Raw genomic sequence first — 22,062 nt, 5'->3', positions numbered from 1 at the left:
TACTATACAGAGAGAACCCCATTTGAAGCCATACTGTACAGAGAGAACCCCATTTTTGAAGCCATACTGTACAGTAATAACCCCATTTGAAGCCATTTGAAGCCATACTGTATACAGAAAACCCCATTGGAAGCCATACTGTACAGAGAGAACCCCATTTTTGAAGCCATACTGTACAGAGAGAACCCCATTTGAAGCCATACTGTATAAAGAGAACCCCATTTGAAGCCATACTGTACAGAGAGAACCCATTTGAAGCCATACTGTACAGAGAGAACCCCATTTGAAGCCATACTGTACAGAGAGAACCCCATTTGAAGCCATACTGTACAGAGAGAACCCTATTTGAAGCCATACTGTATAAAGAGAACCCCATTTGAAGCCATACTGTACAGAGAGAACCCCATTTGAAGCCATACTGTATAGAAGATTTGAAGCCATATTGTATAGAGAGATCCCCATTTGAAGCTAAACCGTATAGAGTTAAGAGAGCACCCCGTTTGAACCTGAAAATGAGAACGTCCATTAGAAATGATGACACAATATCTAGTCAAATAAGATTGCAAATAGATGTTTCTAATTTACTGGGGGTGAATACAAGTCAGTCTGTCGTGTCACAGATCTCTCTTAAGCCCACAGAGTGTTGTCAGTTTCCCCTGGGTAGAAGACTGACTTCTAGGTATGTAGCTGATTTCGCCTGTTAGTGACGCGTGCGCTTGCGTGTTATCTTCTGCGGGGGGGGGGGGGGGGTGTTGATAACTAAGAATGCTGATGCATTTATTTGAGGCATGTCATCGTGCTAAGCAGACGAGAGGTAGAAGCTGCCAACAGGAGAGAGAACAAAGGTAGAAACTGGTAGAAACTGCTAACAGCTGATCCAGTAGGTTTACAAGAAACTTTAGTTAATATAGAGATAAAGTCTAGTTAATGAAAGTTTATTGTTGAACTATAAAACGTCTGGGATCTGTATTGTTATAAAGATATAGATATTCATCTTTAAGGAAGACTGCAAAAAAAAAAGGTTTCTCTTTTGAAAGCAATAGAGAACCATAAGGACCTTAACAGTATTAAATTTGAAAAACAGCATTGTCATATGGTATGCGCTTTGAGCTGTTGTGACGCAGGTCCCAAATTCAAACCATGCACGCTGCCATCTACTGACAACATGTAAAGGGGCGCAATAATTTGCATTTCTGAAGAAAAAATTGAGACAAAATAAAACAAGATTATATTTTTCTAATCTTATCTTATTCGATATCTGAAATATGACCAAGTGGCAAAGTGACGGCTCCGCAGCTTTCATGATAAGCATGGCCCTAGTGCCACTTCATAATTAAAATAGTACTACCATTTGGCAAGGCCTACTAGCGTTTTGGGCTGGAATAGTAAATTTAAATCTGTTATATATGACACTACCCAAATAACTACATATTGTCTCAATATTTATATTTAATGAAACGTAGTTTCATTATAGTGTTAAGGTAAACAATATTTTAATATTAAAATAAATTTAAAAAAAATAGAAAGCAAAAAAATTCGTTTATCATTAGAAATTTTTAAAAAAAAAGTAAGAAACATTGGTAAGAAGTATTTTTTGTTTGTTTAAATTATGTTTATTCAGTATTTAATTCTCTCCCTTTAGAAGTATAATATTTAGTCATTTAGTCATGTTTAGTCATGTTTAGTCATGTATTAGTAGATAGAATAGATTGAAAAACATGCGAGATCTCGCTTTATTTTACCACTAGGGAGGGGGGGGGATCTCATTCACTCCAACTACAACCCCATCCCCGTCATAATATAGTAGTGCCGGCAATTTTGTTTTTATTTTAATACCAAACTACACAGCTCAACAGGTGTAGATAATTACTTGAACTTACTATCAGTTGCTTCACTTAAATATTAGTCAAAGCAAGACTAAAATACTAGTTCATAACACAAATACTGCATTTCACATAACCATTTAGGACCAACCACTGGAAATTATTGACCATCTTTGTTATCTTGGCTCCATTATATCCAACACTGTTCTACTGTTAAAGACATCTGTCTGGTACACATCTATCTGTCTGGTACACATCTATCTGTCTGTAAAACATCTTGTTCACGTTATTTCTCCCTATTCACCTTCTCTGACCAAGTTAAGAATTTACTCAATTATTCATTGTCGATGAATATAGATTAATCCATTTTTTTTTTAAATTAACATATTAGAGCATCAATTAGCCCAAGAGATTTGTATCTAGGCGTAAACACTATACATAGCTAGCTTTTTAAACACTATACATAGCTAGCTTTTTAAACACTATACATAGCTAGTTTTTGAAACACTATACATAGCTAGCTTTTTAAACACTATACATAGCTAGCTTTTTAAACACTATACATAGCTAGTTTTTGAAACACTATACATAGCTAGCTTTTTAAACACTATACATAGCTAGCTTTTTAAACACTATACATAGCTAGCTTTTTAAACACTATACATAGCTAGCTTTTTAAACACTATACATAGCTAGTTTTTGAAACACTATACATAGCTAGCTTTTTAAACACTATACATAGCTAGCTTTTTAAACACTATACATAGCTAGCTTTTTAAACACTATACATAGCTAGTTTTTGAAACACTATACATAGCTAGCTTTTTAAACACTATACATAGCTAGTTTTTGAAACACTATACATAGCTAGTTTTTGAAACACTATACATAGCTAGCTTTTTAAACACTATACATAGCTAGCTTTTTGGTGCGTCGGGTGAAAGCTTTGTTTTTGGAACAGTTAAATGTAGGCTAATAGTGCATTTTTAGCCTGGTAGGATCAATGTTTTGTCAAATCTTCGTTTGTAGTTTAATGCTGCTTTTTCTACTTTAGTTAGCGACATTGAAGGTCCATCTAGCGTCCTTGACATTGTTTATCCTGAAATCCCCAAATGCTAAAAATGTGTATCAAGTTTGTAGCACCGACCCATACAAATAATTCCAACATTTCTAGAGTACACCAACATCCGAACCTAGAGGGTCGACAGGCAAAAGCGCTCCAGCTTACAAATAGCAATCAAGCAGTTGCACTGGGTTAGAATCCTGATGACCAAGAGGATTTCGCCCCCCTCCTCCGAGTATTGTGCTGCCCAATATGCTCCTGTCTTACTGAGCAAGACTACTGAGACTTTCTAATTGACATGCCCAATAATGGTAGAAACTATGATAGAGAGGAGAAAGAAAAAAGGTGGGTATAATTAACCAGCAAGTTATCTTCTCATTCTCACCTCTGTTTCCAATAGTCCTAGAGAAATATGTCAGACATCAATCTATCTTGTAGGAGCGAAATAGTTCCTTCTGGTTCACTGGGAAATCTGATCTGGGAAACAGGAGTTATCTTTTCATTCTAGCTGTCATTCTATGTCTGTGCCGCACCCCACCCCCAAACAAGCCCAAACAAGGTCCTGGTCCTCCAGTTATAAGCCCATGGAGGTGCAACATTAAGTACATTCCCATATTCTTTTTCTCTTTCGCTCTCTCCTTCTCTCTCTCTCTCTCTCTCCATGCACCTTTCCTACCACACACCTACACAGACATGTAGGTGTTTTATTCCCGCTCGTTTATGGCCCCAAACTTGTCGCCGGCACAATGGGCCATTGTCAAAGAGATCTCCCTGACAGGCCGACCCACTTGTAAGAATATAATTTATATCGGCAGGTTAGCAGGCCTAGCCGTTATGAAATTGAAACAAGACTTCAGCTTTATAGAACTAATGGGCAAGCATGTGCACTGATTTGGTGCTTCTCAAATGAATAGACGACCTACAGTTCACTGAATGTTATGGTATAAGAAATATTAGCATAGACTACTTCTACTTTAAAGTGGTATTTTTATTACAAAGCTTAAATCAACTCACTCCGTCTGTCTGTCTGTCTGTCTGTCTGTCTGGTACAAGTTTTCAACACGTTATTTCCACCACTTCCCATTCTCAAATGAAGTTGAAACTTTGCACAGTTATTTCTTGTCCCTAACCATGAATCGATTAAAAAAAAAAAGTCAATTAATTAATTATGGTAATTAATTAATTTTGTTTGATATAGAAACGGGGAAATAAACTTTACAGTATTGACAGATATGGCTTTAAATGTGCTGTACTTTCACTGATGTAAGCTTTTTCTTAAAGTATTTATTTTTATATTTTGCTTGTTATAATAAATGAATTACGAATAAAGATATAGGTCTAGACATGGGCGTAGCCAGGATTTTTTTTCGGGGGGGGGTGGGTTAGGGGGGATTTTTTTCTCCCCCCCCCCCCCAAAACCGTACACATTTATGTTCACATATTAAAGATTTTTCATTTTTGTACACCATTAACAGCCGATTCCGATATATTATAAGTGGTGAACCTTTAACTTCACTAATATCTTATTAATGGTTAATACTAACTTTTGACCTTACATACGACAGTGCAGAGCTTTACAACACGACCAAGCGTAGCAATATATAATGCATTAAGTGCATTACATAACTAGTAGACTCTTCAGCAGCAATAGAAAACTTTTCGATCTGGTTTGTCAGTTAGTTTTGAATGGATCTATTTACCCATATCTATCACTCGCTTTGGAATTGTCATGAGAAAGGTTGACAGCTACAACGGCGTTCTTTTTTTCACGACACATTTTTGTATGCATTCGCCGTCGGAAAATGGCTTCATGTCTCTACTTACAATGTGAGCAACTCTGTAGCTAGCCTTACAGACGACTCATTTTCTAGTCCCTCTTTGGTAAATAGTGTCCACTCTAGGTGTATTCTACCAATCGCGTCTCAAACCAAGCCAAGATATAAAGCCGCCTTATTTATTTAAGTGTTTAGTGTCTCATAAAGTTGTTGAATGTCATATTCTTCAAAAGGGCCACTCTTTCTTTATAAAAGAAATATGTTAGCTTATTATCCGTACCAATCCATTTACCCTAACTTAGAGATAGATTATTTTTAATGCCATTTTTTTGAAAGGAAATTAACTACACTTTGTGCCGACGTTTCGGTAGGCCGGATAGAAACACGTCGCGGGCTGGATGTGGCCCGCGGACCGTATTTTGGGCATCACTGTGTTCGAAAATAATAATACCAAAATAACCGTGGGGGCAATGGATACAGACTTTACCCCCCCCCCTTCTCTATCTGCATGTGAAACAAGGTGGAAATGTGTTGTTTTTTTTTTTTTTTTACAAATGTTGTAGGCCTATGTATTTTGGCCTTGTATTCACTTATTTCCTATATTATTATGATATTTATTGATTTATTTTTTCAAAAGCAAATTTTACCGGGTGGACAGTAGTTAGATATCCTAACCAGCGTCTCAACGCATAAGAATAATCTTCATTGGGAAGTTTCGTTTGGGAAGGTGTGATGGTGGTAGTGGTGAAGTCATTAGCTAACAGCATCGGTGGACACCAACAATAGAAACGCCTCTGCTCTATGTCACACAATTGTTTCACCTAGTGAAGAGTCTTAGTACATGTCTTAGTCAACTTAGACACGTATCCTCGAAAGGAAAGCAAAAAGTCTATGATCTAGGCTACTCAATAAAGCATTAGCTTATGGTGTGTGTCCATCACGTGATAATGATATGGGTTTGAGACTCTCCGGCTGTAGTCCCAGGTTTGAGCATTACCCACTTTCACCCCCCTGCTGCCTTGTAGATGATTTAATCTTTGATTTTAAACTAGCTATTTCTAAATGATCGTCTGAAACTCACAAGTTATACATGTACCAGGTTCATATAATTATACACGTGACGCCAAGTTCTGAAACAATGAATGAGACATGCGCGTTACATACATAAAAATGGTACCTGGTGCTGCCATTATTCTTGTTCATACCAATAATATCTTAAATGTCACCCCATCCCCTTTCTTTTCGAGCGTACCGTGACACCAGCCTTTCCCCTTCGACCCCCCATGATAGCGTTTCGCTCACCTCTTACATTCACTTAACAGTGCTGGAACTTTCTACCGCCATCCCTCCTTCCCATATTAATAACTGCAGGTGGCGGTACGGATAGGGGGGGGGGGAAGTCAATATCGTAAGGGAACACCTTGGCGTTACTTAATACAGCTCCTGACCAATTAGCATACCAGCGCGTGATTTCGCAAATGTAGCCTGGGATTCCTAGACATGTAAATATTCACAGGCTATGCAATCTATTCACATTGTATCCTTCTTTACCCTTGCGGCTATTATGATTTATCGTACAAACAGAAAAGAAATAAACTTCTTAACCATTTTTTTTCCATACACAAGATTCAATAGTTATATTCCATAAAAATATTTTGAATAATACAAACAACACTAGAAGAATGATTTTATATTAGCAGCTAGCATTCGTTCACTGTCGACACTGAAGTTAACAAGCGAAATAAAAAATAGTTATAAAAAAAATAGAAAGCTTATATAAAGGGAAGAACTGTTCTATATATTATGTTTTTCTCTGCCTGTTCTCAAACTGATGTCTGTATTGATCCAGACATAGCTGGCAATGTCAAGCAATGGGATCACACACATCATGAAACAATTCCCTTGGTATTTTGACACAATCATTTTCAATGACAACTCTCTGTGTATACGATGTTGTAGGTTTCATAGCATAGACTTTTGTCTTTTAAGTATCCACATATCCACATCTAATGGTGTAATGTCAAGTAAATATTCAACAATCCAGTTCTTGTTTGGTTACTATCATATGAAGTGTGTCTACATTTTGGGGGGATTGCTGTATTATTGCTGGGATTGTTTGTTTTTCTGTCTCGCCTTAAAACCTTCCATGTGGTGGAAGTATTGGGAAAACTTGTTTGTCAAAAAACTATCAGAAGTTGATCGGCTATCTAACAGTGCTGTGCAGTAGTTCATAAGAGAAATTAAATTGCTCACGTGAATCATGCTAACCAGTTTCTATTCACTGGTAGTCAAGGGGAAACAACCACGTCCTTATCAGTTTCAAAGAACATTATTTAAAAAACTCCTTGAACCTTTTTCTTTATGAATTTGAGAAACATCAACGAAACAATAAATTATCTACTTTATTTTGCTTTATTTAATTTTGTAAAAAAAAACATGTTTTTGTAATTACAAATGAAATCTGTAACAGTAACAGTTTATCAAATCAAATAATGTGGCTTTTAAACTTTGTGCACACATTTTGTAAACTTCAAAGTTCCCAAAAACTGACAGGACAGCATACAATGTAGCATACAAGTTACAAATGACAACAACATTAAATCACTGTGAATGACACTCTACATGACTGACAAAGTATGACATTAAAATGGTGTGCTCTGATACTTTGTAAAACATTTATTTTACACAAGGCTAAAATATGATAAGCATTAGAGAGTTGGGCAATGACAAGGGCAGACTACATGAGATCCAATGGCAGGCCTCAAATATCAGGGAGATGACTTAATGGTAGAATTGGAATGTAAAATGAAAAATTTTATTTACTCAACACAACTGATACAGATTATTATTTTTTTTTTTTTCTGTTTTCCATACCCTGACTTATTTCTGAGAACAATTAAAGTGAAAAAGTGCCTACAGTGTTTGTAGAAAAAAAAGTCATAGATATTGTCATTGTAAAATAACATTCTGTTCATGATAAGATATTTCAAATTTAAAAATGCAAAGTAAATGGAAATGAATAAAAACAAGATAAGATCTCATTTTAAATTCAACTTTAAGAAACCTGTCTGTACTATAACATTAGAAAACTAAAAGAAGATTCTGGTTTTAGTCATTAAGCTGTAGATCAATAATCAAGAATGTAGAATGGCAAGGGATATATTCATAAAATTATTTCCCTTTTATTACAGCACCGCCAAACTCCACCCCTAAAAAATTAATCTAAAATATTTGCAGATACAAAGTGTAGAAATATTCCCTTGTAGGACTTATTAATAAATCTCATTATGTCAATGTAATTACACTAATTACACCAAAACAAGATAAATTTAAAATATTTGCAGATACAAAGTGTAGAAATATTCCCTTGTAAGACTTATTAATAGGTCCAGGGCCGGTCTTAAGCCACTGCAACCTATGTGGCTGCAGTGGGCCCCACACTTTCATAGGCCCCATGCTATGCAAATTCTAGGTGTAAATTATTAATTAAACCATTTTAACTTATTATTAAAGGTTCCTTGAATTCTCCTGAAATTATAAAATATACGAAAAAGTCGTGAAAATCTCCTGAAATTCTTAAAAACTTCTGAAAACTGACTTACAACATACAAAATTGTCTTTTCGGGATGTCATTCAATATGGAAAACGCCAATCCTACTGGCGATTAAAAAAAACGGATTGTCAGCTTTCATTTAATAAAAATGTAATAAGGCGAATTTTAACCAAAACAGAGCATTCAAATACTTAATTTACGTTAATAGTCACTGGCATACAAATATAGATCTAAATCTATCTTGACCTCTTAGAAAAAAATAACAAAAGTGATATTTCGCTAGTCGATAGTAAATCTAAAAGGCAGATATGAATGTTTATTGGCTATTTTTGTTGTTGTTGGAAAACTAATATTTACTGAAGATGGCTCGTAAGGTTAATTTGACAGTGATTTTGTACTTAGTAAAGTATAAATAAAATTCAAAGACGAATTTATTTTCTTAATACAAAATCTTAATTTTTACTTATTATCCTTATCACAAGCCAAATTAGGCCCCGCGCATTCCGTTTCGCATAGGGCCCCGCAACCTGTAGGACCGGCCCTGAATAGATCTCATTATGTCAATGTAATTCCAATCAAACACGATCATGATTTTATGAAGACATGTAACATACATTGTATTAAAATAGAAACATATCTTCATTAAATGTTAGAACTTTTAAAGACAATTTTGTTTATTACATAAGGATAGTCCCTGACAATAGATAGAACATACATGTATGAAATATAAAGAAACAGTTCCAATGTCTATTGATAAAAATAAATGAATCATTCAAAACAGAACAAAAAAGGGAGACAATAGAATAATATAAAAAAAGGTATGTGTGCTACAGTACTATTAAGAGTTTTAAATATGATTGCACTTTTTTTTGTTTTCAAACAAAAGTTTCACAAAAGACTGTACAGTGTGGAAAACAATCAAGGCTTTTAACTTTGTTTGTTAATGGGGGGGGGGGGTGTGAAGAATGGGAAAAAGAATAGGAATTACAAAACATTTTCTAGACACAAACCAATAAAATAATAAATGATAAGAGCTATATGTAAACAAGTGTAGGCAATATTCTTTTGATTTTATAGCATATGTACACGACTATAAAATGCCAAATTTATAAACACTAAAAATGTGACAATTTATTTAAGCTTCAATTTTGACATCTTGAGATGAAATCTACAAACACACACACTTTTGTCTCATTTTATAAATTTATAATTATTAAAAATACATTTTTGCACTTTTTTATCACAGTTAAAAATCTAAAGTTTTCATTAGTTTATAAAACATTTCAAAATAAAAAATAAACAAGTCAAATCCAAACTATGAAATCATAAGGATAATAGATCCAAGGCATACATTGCAGTGGCACTACCAGAGAAGTAGGTCTAACAACCTTGCACAGCCAAATAGAAATTAATGCAAGCACATTAACTACATCCATGTTGAGCCATACTGTTTAGCAATGTGGAATAAGTTCATGAAGACTCCTACCTTGTACCAGCACATGCAGATACAAGCTCTTCTGTCAAGATGTACTTAAAGCCTTTGCAAGATAAAACAGATGCCAATTGAAGAGTTACTATTTTAGGCGAAGGTGCCAGCCTAGCTACAAATGGAATGTGCACAACCCTTTAGTAAAAAAAAAACATGTTATAACTTAACACCATTACACATTTACATCATTCTTGGTCTGATTAATATACAATTCAATATGCAGAATTAGACATCAATAGAAAGTCTACTGTCATGATTTAAAATATTAGAAAAAAATATTAAGACAAGGAAATAAAAATAAGTTTTAAATAGTGATATCCTTTTTTTTTGTCTTAGCCCCCTGTGTGTCCTATCAGTTCTAAGCCATGGGGTAGGTGCCATCTTCTAAGCCATGGGGTAGGTGCCATCTTCTAAGCCATGGGGTAGGTGCCATCTTCTAAGCCATGGGGTAGGTGCCATCTTCTAAGCCATGGGGTAGGTGCCATCTTCTAAGCCATGGGGTAGGTGCCATCTTCTAAGCCATGGGGTAGGTGCCGTTGAAGAGAATGAGGGGAAACATCCAGAGGTCAGGGTGCCCCACATGTGACATGGTATTGTAATCAGATTTGCTCCACTGGAAGGGAGGCAGATCATCATAGGTTGGGCTACTAATAGCCAAGAAGGACAAACTCAGAGACAGTGAAAAATTTGCAAGCTGAAAAAAAAAACAACATATTTCAATAACTTGTGATAAAAGAAAGAGTAGTTTGTAAAAAAAAAAAAAAATTATACTTTGATAAATGTTTGTTTTTTAGTTTCATTAAACAAAAAAAATAAAACAACAATTTATGTGTACTTACTACTAGGAAATATCTACGGTTATAAAAATGATGTACAACAAAAGTTGCCCTTAAGTTGCCAATTAAGCTTTAATCTAACTTTTAAAAAAACTTGCAAACAACAATTTTGATGGGGAAGAAGTCTGACCAGCAGCCAGATATTATTTTTATAACGAAATATAAGACATTTTCTAAAAACAATTTAGTTTAGAATTTGAAAAAAAAAAAAAAACATGTTATTTTCAATTATTGAAACAAAGGCTTCAAATTTTAGCTTTAATAGCAGGAACATTTTTTTTTAGTTTAGCAATTTGCAAAATATGTAATTCTTTTGGTCTTCAAAACCTGAAAAACTTTTAAACATTTCTTAGAATTGTATTGACATCTAAGTAATGATAAACAATATGGACTAAAAAAAAAAAAACAACATTCTGTCATGTGAAATTTGTCTGCCAGTTAGGCTCTTTGTGATTGGGTCACATGTTATTAGAGATATCTGCTTGATAATTTGAAAAAAAAAATATTTTTTTAAAATCACCTTCATATCAGTAGCAATGTGCGGGCGATGTCCAAGAGCGCTGAAGGGGTAAGTACCATCAATGGGGTTTAAATCATCTCGACAAGCAATAGCATTCTCTGCCGAATAGGGTGGAGTACAATTACAGCTGGACAGCGGATCATGCATGAAATCATTGTATCTGTAAATCAGAAATTATGTCAAGTTTCTTTTTTTAAAAAACAGTCTTCAGCATTTGTGCAGGTTGTCATTGACTTTCAATCTCACATTAAAAGTGAAATAGACTTAAATAAAGTCCAGTGCACAAACCTCATCAACCTAGTCATTGAGTTCATGTCCACCACTTTGGGAACATCCCTCTTGTAAATCAGAGCTCTTGGGTTCTTATCGTAAGTGAACCAATCACCAAACTGATTGACCAGAGCTGGCATGCCACTGGCATTGAAAATGTTTGGAAAATACCTGGAAACAGAGAAAAGACTTTACAACATACAACTTTCTTAGACAGAGACAACAAGACTTTACATGCATTACAACATATAACTTTCTCTGGTTACAACATATAACTTTCTTAGCCAAAGACAACAAGACTTTAGAAATGTTACAACATAACTTTCTTAGACAGAGACAACAAGACTTTAGAAATGTTACAACATAACTTTCTTAGACAGAGACAACAAGACTTTAGAAATGTTACAACATAACTTTCTTAGACAGAGACAAGACTTTACAAATGTTACAACATATAACTTTCTTAGACAGAGACAACAAGACTTTATAAATGTTACAACATATAACTTTCTTAGAGACAACAAGACTTAACACAGGTTACAACATATACCTTTCTTGACAATAACAATTCTAAAATATCTTAAATCTACAGCATAAAGATTATGGCACTGCATTTTGTAACTGAATACCTGAAGCCTATTAGCATTGGTTAATTATTTAAGAAAAAAAAATAGAATTATTTTTCGGATTGTCATCTACTATACATACAAATGTGCAGATTAACTTAAAACATGTTATAATATATATAATACAGTTGAAATATTTATTAAAACAAACTCACGCAACATTGTAGCTGCCAAAGTAAGATTGGTTATACAGTAGCTGGCTCAGATCCTCATAGTAGATTGTTCCTCTTTGCATTGATGGAAACAAAAAAAAAAAATGTTAACTTTTATCCACATTTATTTAAAACTAAAAAAAATATTCAGAAAACAAAAAAATAACACAAGCTTAAATTGTAGAGTTAGTAATATCAAATTATAAGCTAATGAAGGTCAAAGTGCACTTACGGTATCTGTTCCAATAAATAAAACAAACCATCAGTTGGCTTTTTCTCAAAAGGTACAAATTTGTTATAATCAACAATCATCCACTGGTTGTTATAGCTGTCAATATAACAGAAAAGTATTTCATCAAATCATTTCAAATCTCTCGTATGAGTTATAAATCAAAGATGAACTGCTCTATGAAATGAATAAAATGTTGGTCAAAGAAACTTACGTGCCACTGTTAAATTGAGAAAAATAGAATGCCCATTCTTTTCCAGAAGAGGCTAGTCTATTAGCCACCATACTTCTGAAGCTCTCCAGTACCGAGGTGTAGGTAATGTACTTAAGTAGGTCAGGATTAGAATTGCCAATTGTTGTTTCTTGAGAGAGCTACACAGGTTTGGATTAAAAAAAAAAAAAGGATTAAAATAATATTTTCCAGTAGCAAGTTAGGATTGAAAAAAAAATATGGACACAATGAAGAATTACACAATGAAGAATTACACAATGAAGTAGTAATAGAATGAAGATTGTAGGAGAATATGATTCCTTGTTTCAATATGCTGTTGAAGAGTAAGAAGGCTACCTGTTATTAAGGTATGCAAATAATATAAGTAGTATGCACTTTGGACTATTGATGTAATAGTGGGTAGGTTGAGCCCAGCTATTCAACATCTCCTGCCCTCCTGCTGAACTCACATGTAAATGTCCATATCTGTAACATGCAGACATCAATAGTTGTATCATGTATAGATCAACATTTTTATAAAACGTTTTCTTAAGGTCTGTTGGGTAGATGTCTTTCTTATTGCTGTAGTTAACAGCAGTTTTGACTAACCACTTTAGCTTTCCTTCACAAACTGTCAGATGTGGACTTGGAGAATACCAGCCTGCACCCAAGAGATCAATGGTTTATAAACTCAGTGTTTGACTAATTGGCCACCATGCTTTCTTTCATCTTGATAATAATAAAAGTGAAAAAAATATTAACTCACCAAACCAGAAGAAATTAAATAGAAGTCGTCTCCAGAAGATAAGACGCCAGGGTAAGATGAAAAGGTCATAATGTTGCCAGGTATACTATCTGATCAAGGAGATTAACAAAATCATTTATATTACTGCGTCTCATAGTCAGAAACTTACCCAGCATGAGTTATTCAAGTTTATACATTGAAGGTGTAAAGTGTTAGAAATAGATTTATAGATCCCCAAATGGGTTTTAAGTTACAAGATACAATGAAACATCAATAGATCATAGACCACATCAAGGACCTCAAGACTGCCTTGAAAATAAATATATGGTTGATGTTGATTGTTGGCTACTTCAGTCATGTATCATCTCATAGAGTCAATTGAGATGAAAGAATAGGTATAAGCTATGGTAGAAACAGTGTCACCAACACAGCAGTTACCCCCCTTTTCTCACAACTGAGTTATCCAAAGAAATGGCAGAATACAGTTTATAGTGACGACTCCAATATTAGTTGTTGTTGTTTTTTTTTTGTAATAATTAAAACAAGTCTTTTATAATGAGCTTCAATATTTTCAAAATGTATTCTTTTTTTTTTTCTAAATGGTGAGAGTAGAATATATTTTGCGCTTGGTAAGTATTATTGAAAAAAAAAGTTATCACTACCACCAAATCGAAGTTACAGATTTCACCATTCTTAACTTCAAAATTTAAGACTGAATTTGTGATGAACACTAAATATAGTAAAGTTATGGTATAACATATAGTTTTGTTATTGTTTTTTAAGCTTAGGGCATTCATTCAGAAATGAAAATTTTTACATTCTAGCCTAAAACTCCTGCATTACATAGTGGAATGGAAGCAAGGAATGGTTGGGATTCAAAACCACAGTGATGATAGTCTAAACCGCATGACCAGGAAGCCACCACGGTAATTTTGGTTTTTAATATCATACACTTCTAATTGATAAAATGTCTAATTACCGCTTGAAAAAGTACAGAAAATGACATTCATTATTAAATGAGGAAGATCTATAAGTTTAAATCAAAATTAAGTTGCATCATAAAAAAAGCTATTTTTTAACATTAAAACTTTTTTGTCTAGTTTAAATTAAGTTGGACAAAAGGTTATGTTACTAGCTTTATTTTTGGTATTTATTTATTAATGCCACGATAACTAATTAGTCAAAGTTGTCAAATATACATATTTATTTATAATAATTAATTGTATTAAATATAATAAATGCTATATGAATTAGACTGCAAATGAAACTGCCAAACTTATTTGTAAAAGGTAGGACTGTAACATTGTTAACATTATGTAGCAGTAGCATTACGTCTGGCTTGTTAAACAAATGAAGAATGAACTACAATAGTGTTATCTCCTTTGTTGTTACTGACTAAAGAAAAGCATAGCTGCCTGGCCATGCTGTATGCACCTTGGACTAATCCTGATAGTCCAGTGTTCAAACCCTGTCCACCATCATCAACTGTCGTCCTGCAGGAGATCTGGGATAGGATCTATAATCTTCATTTCTGAAAAAGCCTCAAACTTATAAAAACCTATAAAAAAAAATAATTAAAAAAACAGCAACAATAATTGTTTACATTTGATATATTAAGAAAAGCAGGTACCTTTCGAGGATGGCAAAAGGTGAAGGTCAAAATTGTAACGTTTCAAAATCCTCAGCATTGAAGGGAGATCATTCCATGTGTCCTGAGCTACATAGAGGTCGGAGAAGTCTGGAAGTAGACGGAGCAGAGCAGAACAGTGACCTCGTCCAAACCCCCAATGATTGTCCTGGCCCACTGAGCTACGGATCTTGGACAATGATGGAAAAAGTTCTCCAAGATCTTCCATATCTCCACCAACTTGAAAGAAACTAGACAAAAATAAAATAAATAAATAATAAGGAAATAAAAACATACATAGTGCTTCACACAATCTTACTTCTGTAAATCTTCCCCAATGAGGGCAAGGGCATGAAAGATAAAACTTTAAGGTACATCTACCACCCTACTAGTGCCAAAAGACACAGCACTGGAAATAATCACACAAATTTTATTCTTTCAAAGGTATTCATACATGCATTTTGCAACAGAATTCACTGATATTTAGATGCGCAATACAATTCAAGTCATACACCTATTTTGACATTTTTCCCAGGACTGAAAAGATTATACAAGCTTTAAACTCTAGGACTAGCTAGTTGAAATGTTTAGACTTAGTCTTATTTAGACTTAAACACTTAAGTTAAGCAAGGACATCATGATCCTTTAATTTTTTTATCCCATTAACTTTTGTATTCTATTAATTTTATTGAAACTTCAATCCTGAAAAATGTGCCTCTTTCTTTGAGTTTGACATTTTATAAACATTTACCAGTTGATCTTATAAAATACATCAAAGTTTCATGTAATTATCATTCACAGTAGATTTGTGGACATTGCGCAAAATGCTACTAGTATTAAATGCTACTTGCTATTACTATATCAACAAAGATAATGTTATGAAATAAACCTACTAGAGACCCAGGACATCAATATCTGTATTGAGGACACCTGGATAATTAGAGTATCCATCTTGGAGGCCTGTGGCTTGCAAAAGATACAGATTTATCTGAAAAAAAAATCGTATCTGATTAATATTATTTTAACTAACAATAGTAAACTGAAGATGAAGACTAATATTTATATCTATATATATAATTCTCTTCTTCCCTCAAGAGTTTAAACAAGAAGTAGAGGAAAGATCACTCTCTTATTTCTGCGGATAGTCCATGAGAAAACAAGAGTAGTGTTCACACTATGGATGACTGGCTGCGCACTAGACTGTCATTTAAAAATTTATCAAACCCTGCCCGCTCCCATCCCCCTTTGTCCTGTTGAATGTTTGGACTAGGAAGTAAACTATCTTTAACTCTGACGGAACATTCGAAACAATGTAAAACATTTTACAAACAAACATTTTACAAATACAAAACAGCAGCGCCTGACTTTATCATTGTGACCAAGAAGTCATGGAAAGAAATTAAGTAATCTACTATGCATATATATGTAAATAGCAGGGCCGTACTTAACCATTGTGGGGCCTTATGCAAAAGATACAGATTTATCCTGTATGCAAAACGGATTTCGCGGGACCAAGTTTGGGTAGGGGTAGGGAAGCGGACAATAAGTGAAATTTAAGAGTTTGCATTACAAAGTAAATTCGTCTATGCATTTTATTCCTTCTTTACTACATACAGAATTATTTTACGAGCCTTTTATGTAGCGAAGTCATACAGTATATTATAATAATTCTGTTTCCTGCATAGATCACGCTCAATAGCAAGAATTACCAAATGTTTTAATCCATCTTTAAGAATTGTTGAACTCAAGTAATTCTTCATTAGTTTGAGGCGCGAGAAGCTTCTATCACCAGATTACATAATTAAGGCTAATGCATAATGCCGTTTTTGTTTAACGCACGTAGGATTGACGTTTTCCATGTTGAATGACACCCCAAAATGACAATTTTTGTGTATATATTTCCGTATATTTTAAGTACTTTTTCGTATATTTTGCGATTTCGGGAGATTTCCAGGAGCTCCTGGTAAATCGACAGGAGGGCGCGGAAATCTGTTTGAAGTTATTAAATGATTTAATTTAATAATTTATACACCTTGAATTAGCGTGGGTCCTATGAAAGTGAGGGTCCTATGAATCTATATATATAATTCTCTTCTTCACTCAAGAGTTTGGATGAGAAGAAAAAGTAAAGGAAAGATCACTATTTTATTTCTGCGGATAGAGTTATCCCACGAACTTTACGAGCCTTGTGTGTAGCTTAGTCTTACAGTGTATCATGAAAATTTTATTTCCTACATAGATAACGCTCAATAGCAACAATTAATGAATGTTTCAATCTATCTACGAGAATTGTTGAACTAAAGTAATTCTTCATTAGTTTGAGGCGCGAGAAGCTTCTTTCACCAGGTTACACAATTACGGTTAATGCATAATGCCGTTTTTATTTATCGCCCTTAGGATTGGCGTTTTCCATATTGAATGACACCCCAAAATGACAATTTTTGTCTATATATTTCATGAGATTTGTATGAGTTTTCAAAAGCTTTTTAATAATTTCTGGAGATTTCCATGACTTTTTCAAATATTTTGCAACTTCAGGAGATTTCCAGGAGCTCCTGGTAAATCAGGCGGCCGCGAGAAATCTTTTATAAGTTATAAAATGGTTTAATTTAATAATTTACACATAGAATAAATGCGGGTCCTATGAAAGTGTGGGGCCCACTGCGGTCGGATAGGTTGCTGTGGCCTATGGCCGGCCCTGCAAAATAGCTACGCCGCCGGTCGACTAGTTATAAATAAAAATTCTTTATCTAATATTATCTAACCTTGGTTCAGTTGCTTCCCTTAAATTTACAACAATATAGATCTATTTTTTAAAAGTTATCTAATTGGAAGAATCAGGCAAGGTTACTATAAATTAAAAACTTTGGAGACAGTTTCATTTCTTTCCTATTATTATTTTAAGCTTTTTTCATGTTTGTTTTCAATTATTTTTGGGCACTTGCATTCCTTAAAACTAGAAAAGAAGCTCATAATGCTTCTTCATATACTTGTAATAAAAACTAAATTCTACTTGCATGATGCCAGAAATATTCCCTGGTTCCATAAGCACTAATTTGTTCTTTCATCCAGTTCAAATTGGCCTCCAAAAATTTCTTTAACTGGAGACACTGATGGGATAAGGGCTCTTGACAAAAGCCAGCTACTGTGTTGATCCAGTGCATGCCAATCAGTGATCTGTACAAGATGTGTAGAAAGACAAAATATTTATATTGTAAGTACAAGAGTGTGCTCAGAACAGGGATTAATTTCAAAATATTTTTTAAAAAAGACTTCGATGAAGAAGCTATTTTAAAAAGTGCAGAGACCATGGGTCAATTAAATTTTCAAAATGTTGAGTTGGTTTAAAATGCAAACAAATAGTTAATTAGTTAAAGTTTAATATTAGCTGCAATGAAAATAGTAGCTCTTTTAAAGTCAAGCAAATAAGGTAGATTGTTTTTAAAACCTAAATGTCCATAAAAAAAACAACATAACATTGTGATTAGTCATTACTCTTACTTTGCTAACAACTAAACTAGATATAATTATATAGACATGTCAGATACATGATTTTGTGTGCATCTAAATAGCTTTTATGTACATTGAAAAAAAGTTATCTAAATAGATTTCTTGTTGATCTGGATTTTTTTATTTTTTTATTTAATAAAATACAGTTCATACTAGGACACATGGAAATCATTAGGTAAGACAATAATTTAATGGCGGTAATAAGATAAAATTTAAAATACATTAACTAGTATTTAAAAATTGTCATGGATAGAGTTGTTAAATATCTCAAAGCTAACTTTAACTTGCAAAGAGCCTACAACTTACTCAAACCTGTATTGCTGAGGTGTGACATTAAACTACACTTTAAAACAAATTCAGGCATTCCATGTGAAGTTCAGCTAACTATTAGAAAATCAAGAAGTCAAGTCAAAGATAATAGTTCCATTGTAGCATTCTCACCTTGTGATGTGTCCCTCGACAAATCCAGCGGCATACATTTGCTGGAAGTCTGTATACTTCTGATTCGGACCAGAAGTAGTGATAACATCTAGTTTGGCCCATCTATCAATATAGTGTATATGGAATGAAGCCATAACAGTAAACATTTTAAAAAATACATAATCATATAAATAAAAAATGAAATTCAAGAACATAATCTATATAGTTATTTTTCTGTTTAATTGTAGGCCATGTAGAATAAAACAAAATATAAAAAGAAAGGTGCTAAGCTTATTACTAAAAAAAAAATTAAAATATAGTTTTATAATAAGCAATTTTTGAGTATTTAAAACTATAACTAATCAGGGGCCATGTAATAATGGCAGTGTCTTTAATTCTTAAAATTAAGGATAGTGAAGTGTTACACATGACTATGCAAACACAGTTGTGACCTGCATATTTTCCACATCTGATGCAGACAAAGCTTTGTCAGCTGGGGATCTATTCAATTTTCTTTTTGTCTTCTGTGCCTCTCTTCAATACAATATGGGCTTTTCTTTGGGCCTTAAATGTGAGTCCCACAGCCTATGTAAGAGAACTTTCCAACTGGAGACTACATTACCAATAACCATGTTCTGCAGGAGGCTGGTGTGCATAGTATAGACAGCAGCACTAATTACCATTCAACAGCTGCAATCAACTTAATGTCACTTTTAAATTTAAAGCTTTTTATTAATTTTAACATAGTTTACTTATTACTTATAGAATCTAGATCTAGTTGATATTAAGAATAATTAGACTTTATAATTTATTAGTATTACTTGTTTAGACTTATTAGATGTATTATGTTAGAAACGAACGTGTATTTATTCTCTGGCGCTGCCAGGGTCGAGTTTTGTAAAAGGGAAACAAAATTCATCGTAGTCCCTTTATCAGTTTTCACTGAGGAATTTTCTGGTGATGTGGCAGGTCTGCAGCGGTACCACCCTCTGACAGGCAATGAGAATGTTCCTAGGAATGTTATGGGTCTTGAAGGTATCTGTGAGGTCAGTTGTTATTACCCATCGGTTGATATAACAATGGGGTATATAGATCTAGTTGTTTTAGATAACTTCCATTTAAACGCTTAATCTCCAAGCCTAGGTTCCCATATTTTCTTTGTTTTTCCAACTTCGTTTTTCTTAAATTATAAGACAGTGGTACGGTGACGTCAATAATGGTAGCAGCTTTTTCTTTTTTACAGATGAGCAGCAGATCAGGGCGATTAAAATCTACCATTTTGACAGTCAAAATAGGCCTATCACAGCACAGAAGATATCATAGGTGAGTAGCCTATTTCAAATATTTGTAATAAGAATAAGGAGGAGTAATCGTTACTGGTCAAATTGTGAAAATTATGTGTCAAAGCCAAGTCTGCCCTAGTGCCTAGTGCCAATATTATTATTATTATTAAGTATTAGTTTTTTTTTTTTTTGTAAAAAAAATAGGTGCCAGAGTCATAGTGATTAGGAGCCGGTAGACACAATGATGGATTGACTAACTTTGAACTATTAATAAATTAATAATAGACGTTAAAATACAAGAAAAGTAATAATTTTTTCCCCACCATACCGTCACATCTAATTATCATTATTATCAAAAGATTTAATAGATCTTGTTTGTAAAATGTTTTACATGTTTCGGATGTTCCTTCAGAGTTGAAGATAATTACTTCCTAGTCCAAACCTCCCGCAGGACGACGGGGGATGGGAGCGGACAGGGTTTGAACCAGGGACCATCGATAAATCTGAACGACAGTCCAGCGTGCAAACCGCACGACCAGGCAGCCATCTAGGAATCTAGTCTAATATAAGTCTAATACTGAAATACGGTGATTAACAGGGTGATCTACAACTAGTAGTAGTACTACTTCTTAATAAAAATTATTAATTAATCAATCACAATTATTTTTTCACAATCAATGAATCATGACATGTGACAATGAATTTAGAATTAGATCTAATTTATTATTTAATCAAATTTAATCTACCCTGTTTGGTTGATACTGTTATCAAAGCTTGCAACGGCTATGAAATTTGGTTGAGAAGTGTTATAAATCGTGTATGTTTGATTTACATCGTCAAGCACAACCCAAAGCTGTGTGATAGAATCACTTTGGCAATATGCTATTGCTGAAAACAATGTGAATGTAAGAAACAACAGCAAAGTTGTGTGTTCAGCCATTTTGTCTGTGTCACATGAACAGTCACGTGATTTTAGTTTTATAAATTTGGTAAAGAATTCTGCCCGCGGGCCGCATCCACCCAAAGTCTAGCCAAAGTTGATTTAGTTTTGTATATTTATATGAAATCTAGGCCTTGAACACTAGCGGATCCAGAACTTTGGAGTGAAGGGGGGGGGGCGATTTTTTTCCAAGCCCTAACCCTAACGCCCAGAAAACCCTAACCATAAACGCGCGTATATATATATATGTATGTATTTATGTTTCTATATTTTAGAATTAAAAAAAAAAGTGTTTCTCAACCTTTGGCGAAAAAAAAAAAAAATGTTGGGACCTTTATCTTAATGGCAGCTCGGGGTCTGGGGGAGCGCTGTAACTGTAAGCTCTCCTAGTGGGATCCGGGGCGAAGCCCCGACGCCAAAAGCGTTTTCTTGCATTCTTCACTGCAGAAACGCATTCTCCTGCCATCTAGGTATACAGCTGATTATTCATCGTATTAAAAAAGGACATTTTGAATAATGTTTTACTTGAAAAATATTCTAATATGAATTTACAGGCCCTTACTACATTGCAAATACAACCGATTTTAAATTCCTTTAAAAAAATAAGATACTCACATATTTAGATTAAGACTTTGAGTATCGCCGCCGAAAAAAAAATATTCGAAAAATAATATTAAAAAAAAAAGCGCATTTGTAAGTGATACATTTTGTTCAATAGGCATGTTTGTAACTTTATTTTGTTACAAAACTATAATTAAAAGCTCTAAAAAAAATTTCGGAAGTGATACGAGAAATTAAGTGGGCCAATTAGATTCTACACTAATTTTTTTGCATTTTTAGGATATAAGCATATTGTTGTAACTCTTGGGTAGGCACTCAACGTAAAAGCAGGCAACACAACGTGACAACACAGTGTAACAGGAAATAAAGACAGGTGTTTATTCACTAGGACAAACACATAGCATCCTTCAGCTTCCTCAGCTTCTTTCT

At 33.9% G+C, this 22,062-nt stretch overlaps 1 protein-coding gene across 2 annotated transcripts; it reads right to left on the bottom strand.

Annotated features, from left to right (window-relative positions):
• Window positions 1–7,319: 7,319 nt before the first annotated feature.
• Window positions 7,320–21,102, bottom strand: LOC106073930 (putative phospholipase B-like 2). 2 transcript variants are annotated; one of them, XM_056023834.1, is made up of 13 exons: window positions 20,879–21,102; window positions 18,871–18,972; window positions 17,937–18,096; window positions 15,813–15,907; window positions 14,923–15,170; window positions 13,314–13,402; window positions 12,551–12,708; window positions 12,340–12,435; window positions 12,111–12,182; window positions 11,348–11,500; window positions 11,060–11,219; window positions 10,234–10,397; window positions 7,320–10,077 (listed from the first exon to the last, which is right to left on the bottom strand). In XM_056023834.1, the coding sequence occupies exons 1-13, from the start codon at window positions 21,070–21,072 to the stop codon at window positions 10,062–10,064; spliced, it is 1,707 nt and encodes a 568-aa protein (XP_055879809.1). In that variant the 5' UTR covers window positions 21,073–21,102; the 3' UTR covers window positions 7,320–10,061. The 2 variants fall into 2 exon arrangements, with proteins under 2 accessions (XP_055879809.1, XP_055879810.1); XM_056023835.1 differs by lacking the exon at window positions 7,320–10,077 and having other exon boundaries at window positions 10,218–10,397.
• Between the last annotated feature and the right edge of the window lie 960 nt (window positions 21,103–22,062).

Source organism: Biomphalaria glabrata, chromosome 3, assembly GCF_947242115.1.
Source record: "Biomphalaria glabrata chromosome 3, xgBioGlab47.1, whole genome shotgun sequence".
NCBI lineage: Eukaryota > Metazoa > Mollusca > Gastropoda > Planorbidae > Biomphalaria > Biomphalaria glabrata.
The sequence above is the reverse complement of the archived record's forward strand: the minus strand, read 5'-3'. Positions and strand labels throughout refer to the sequence as shown.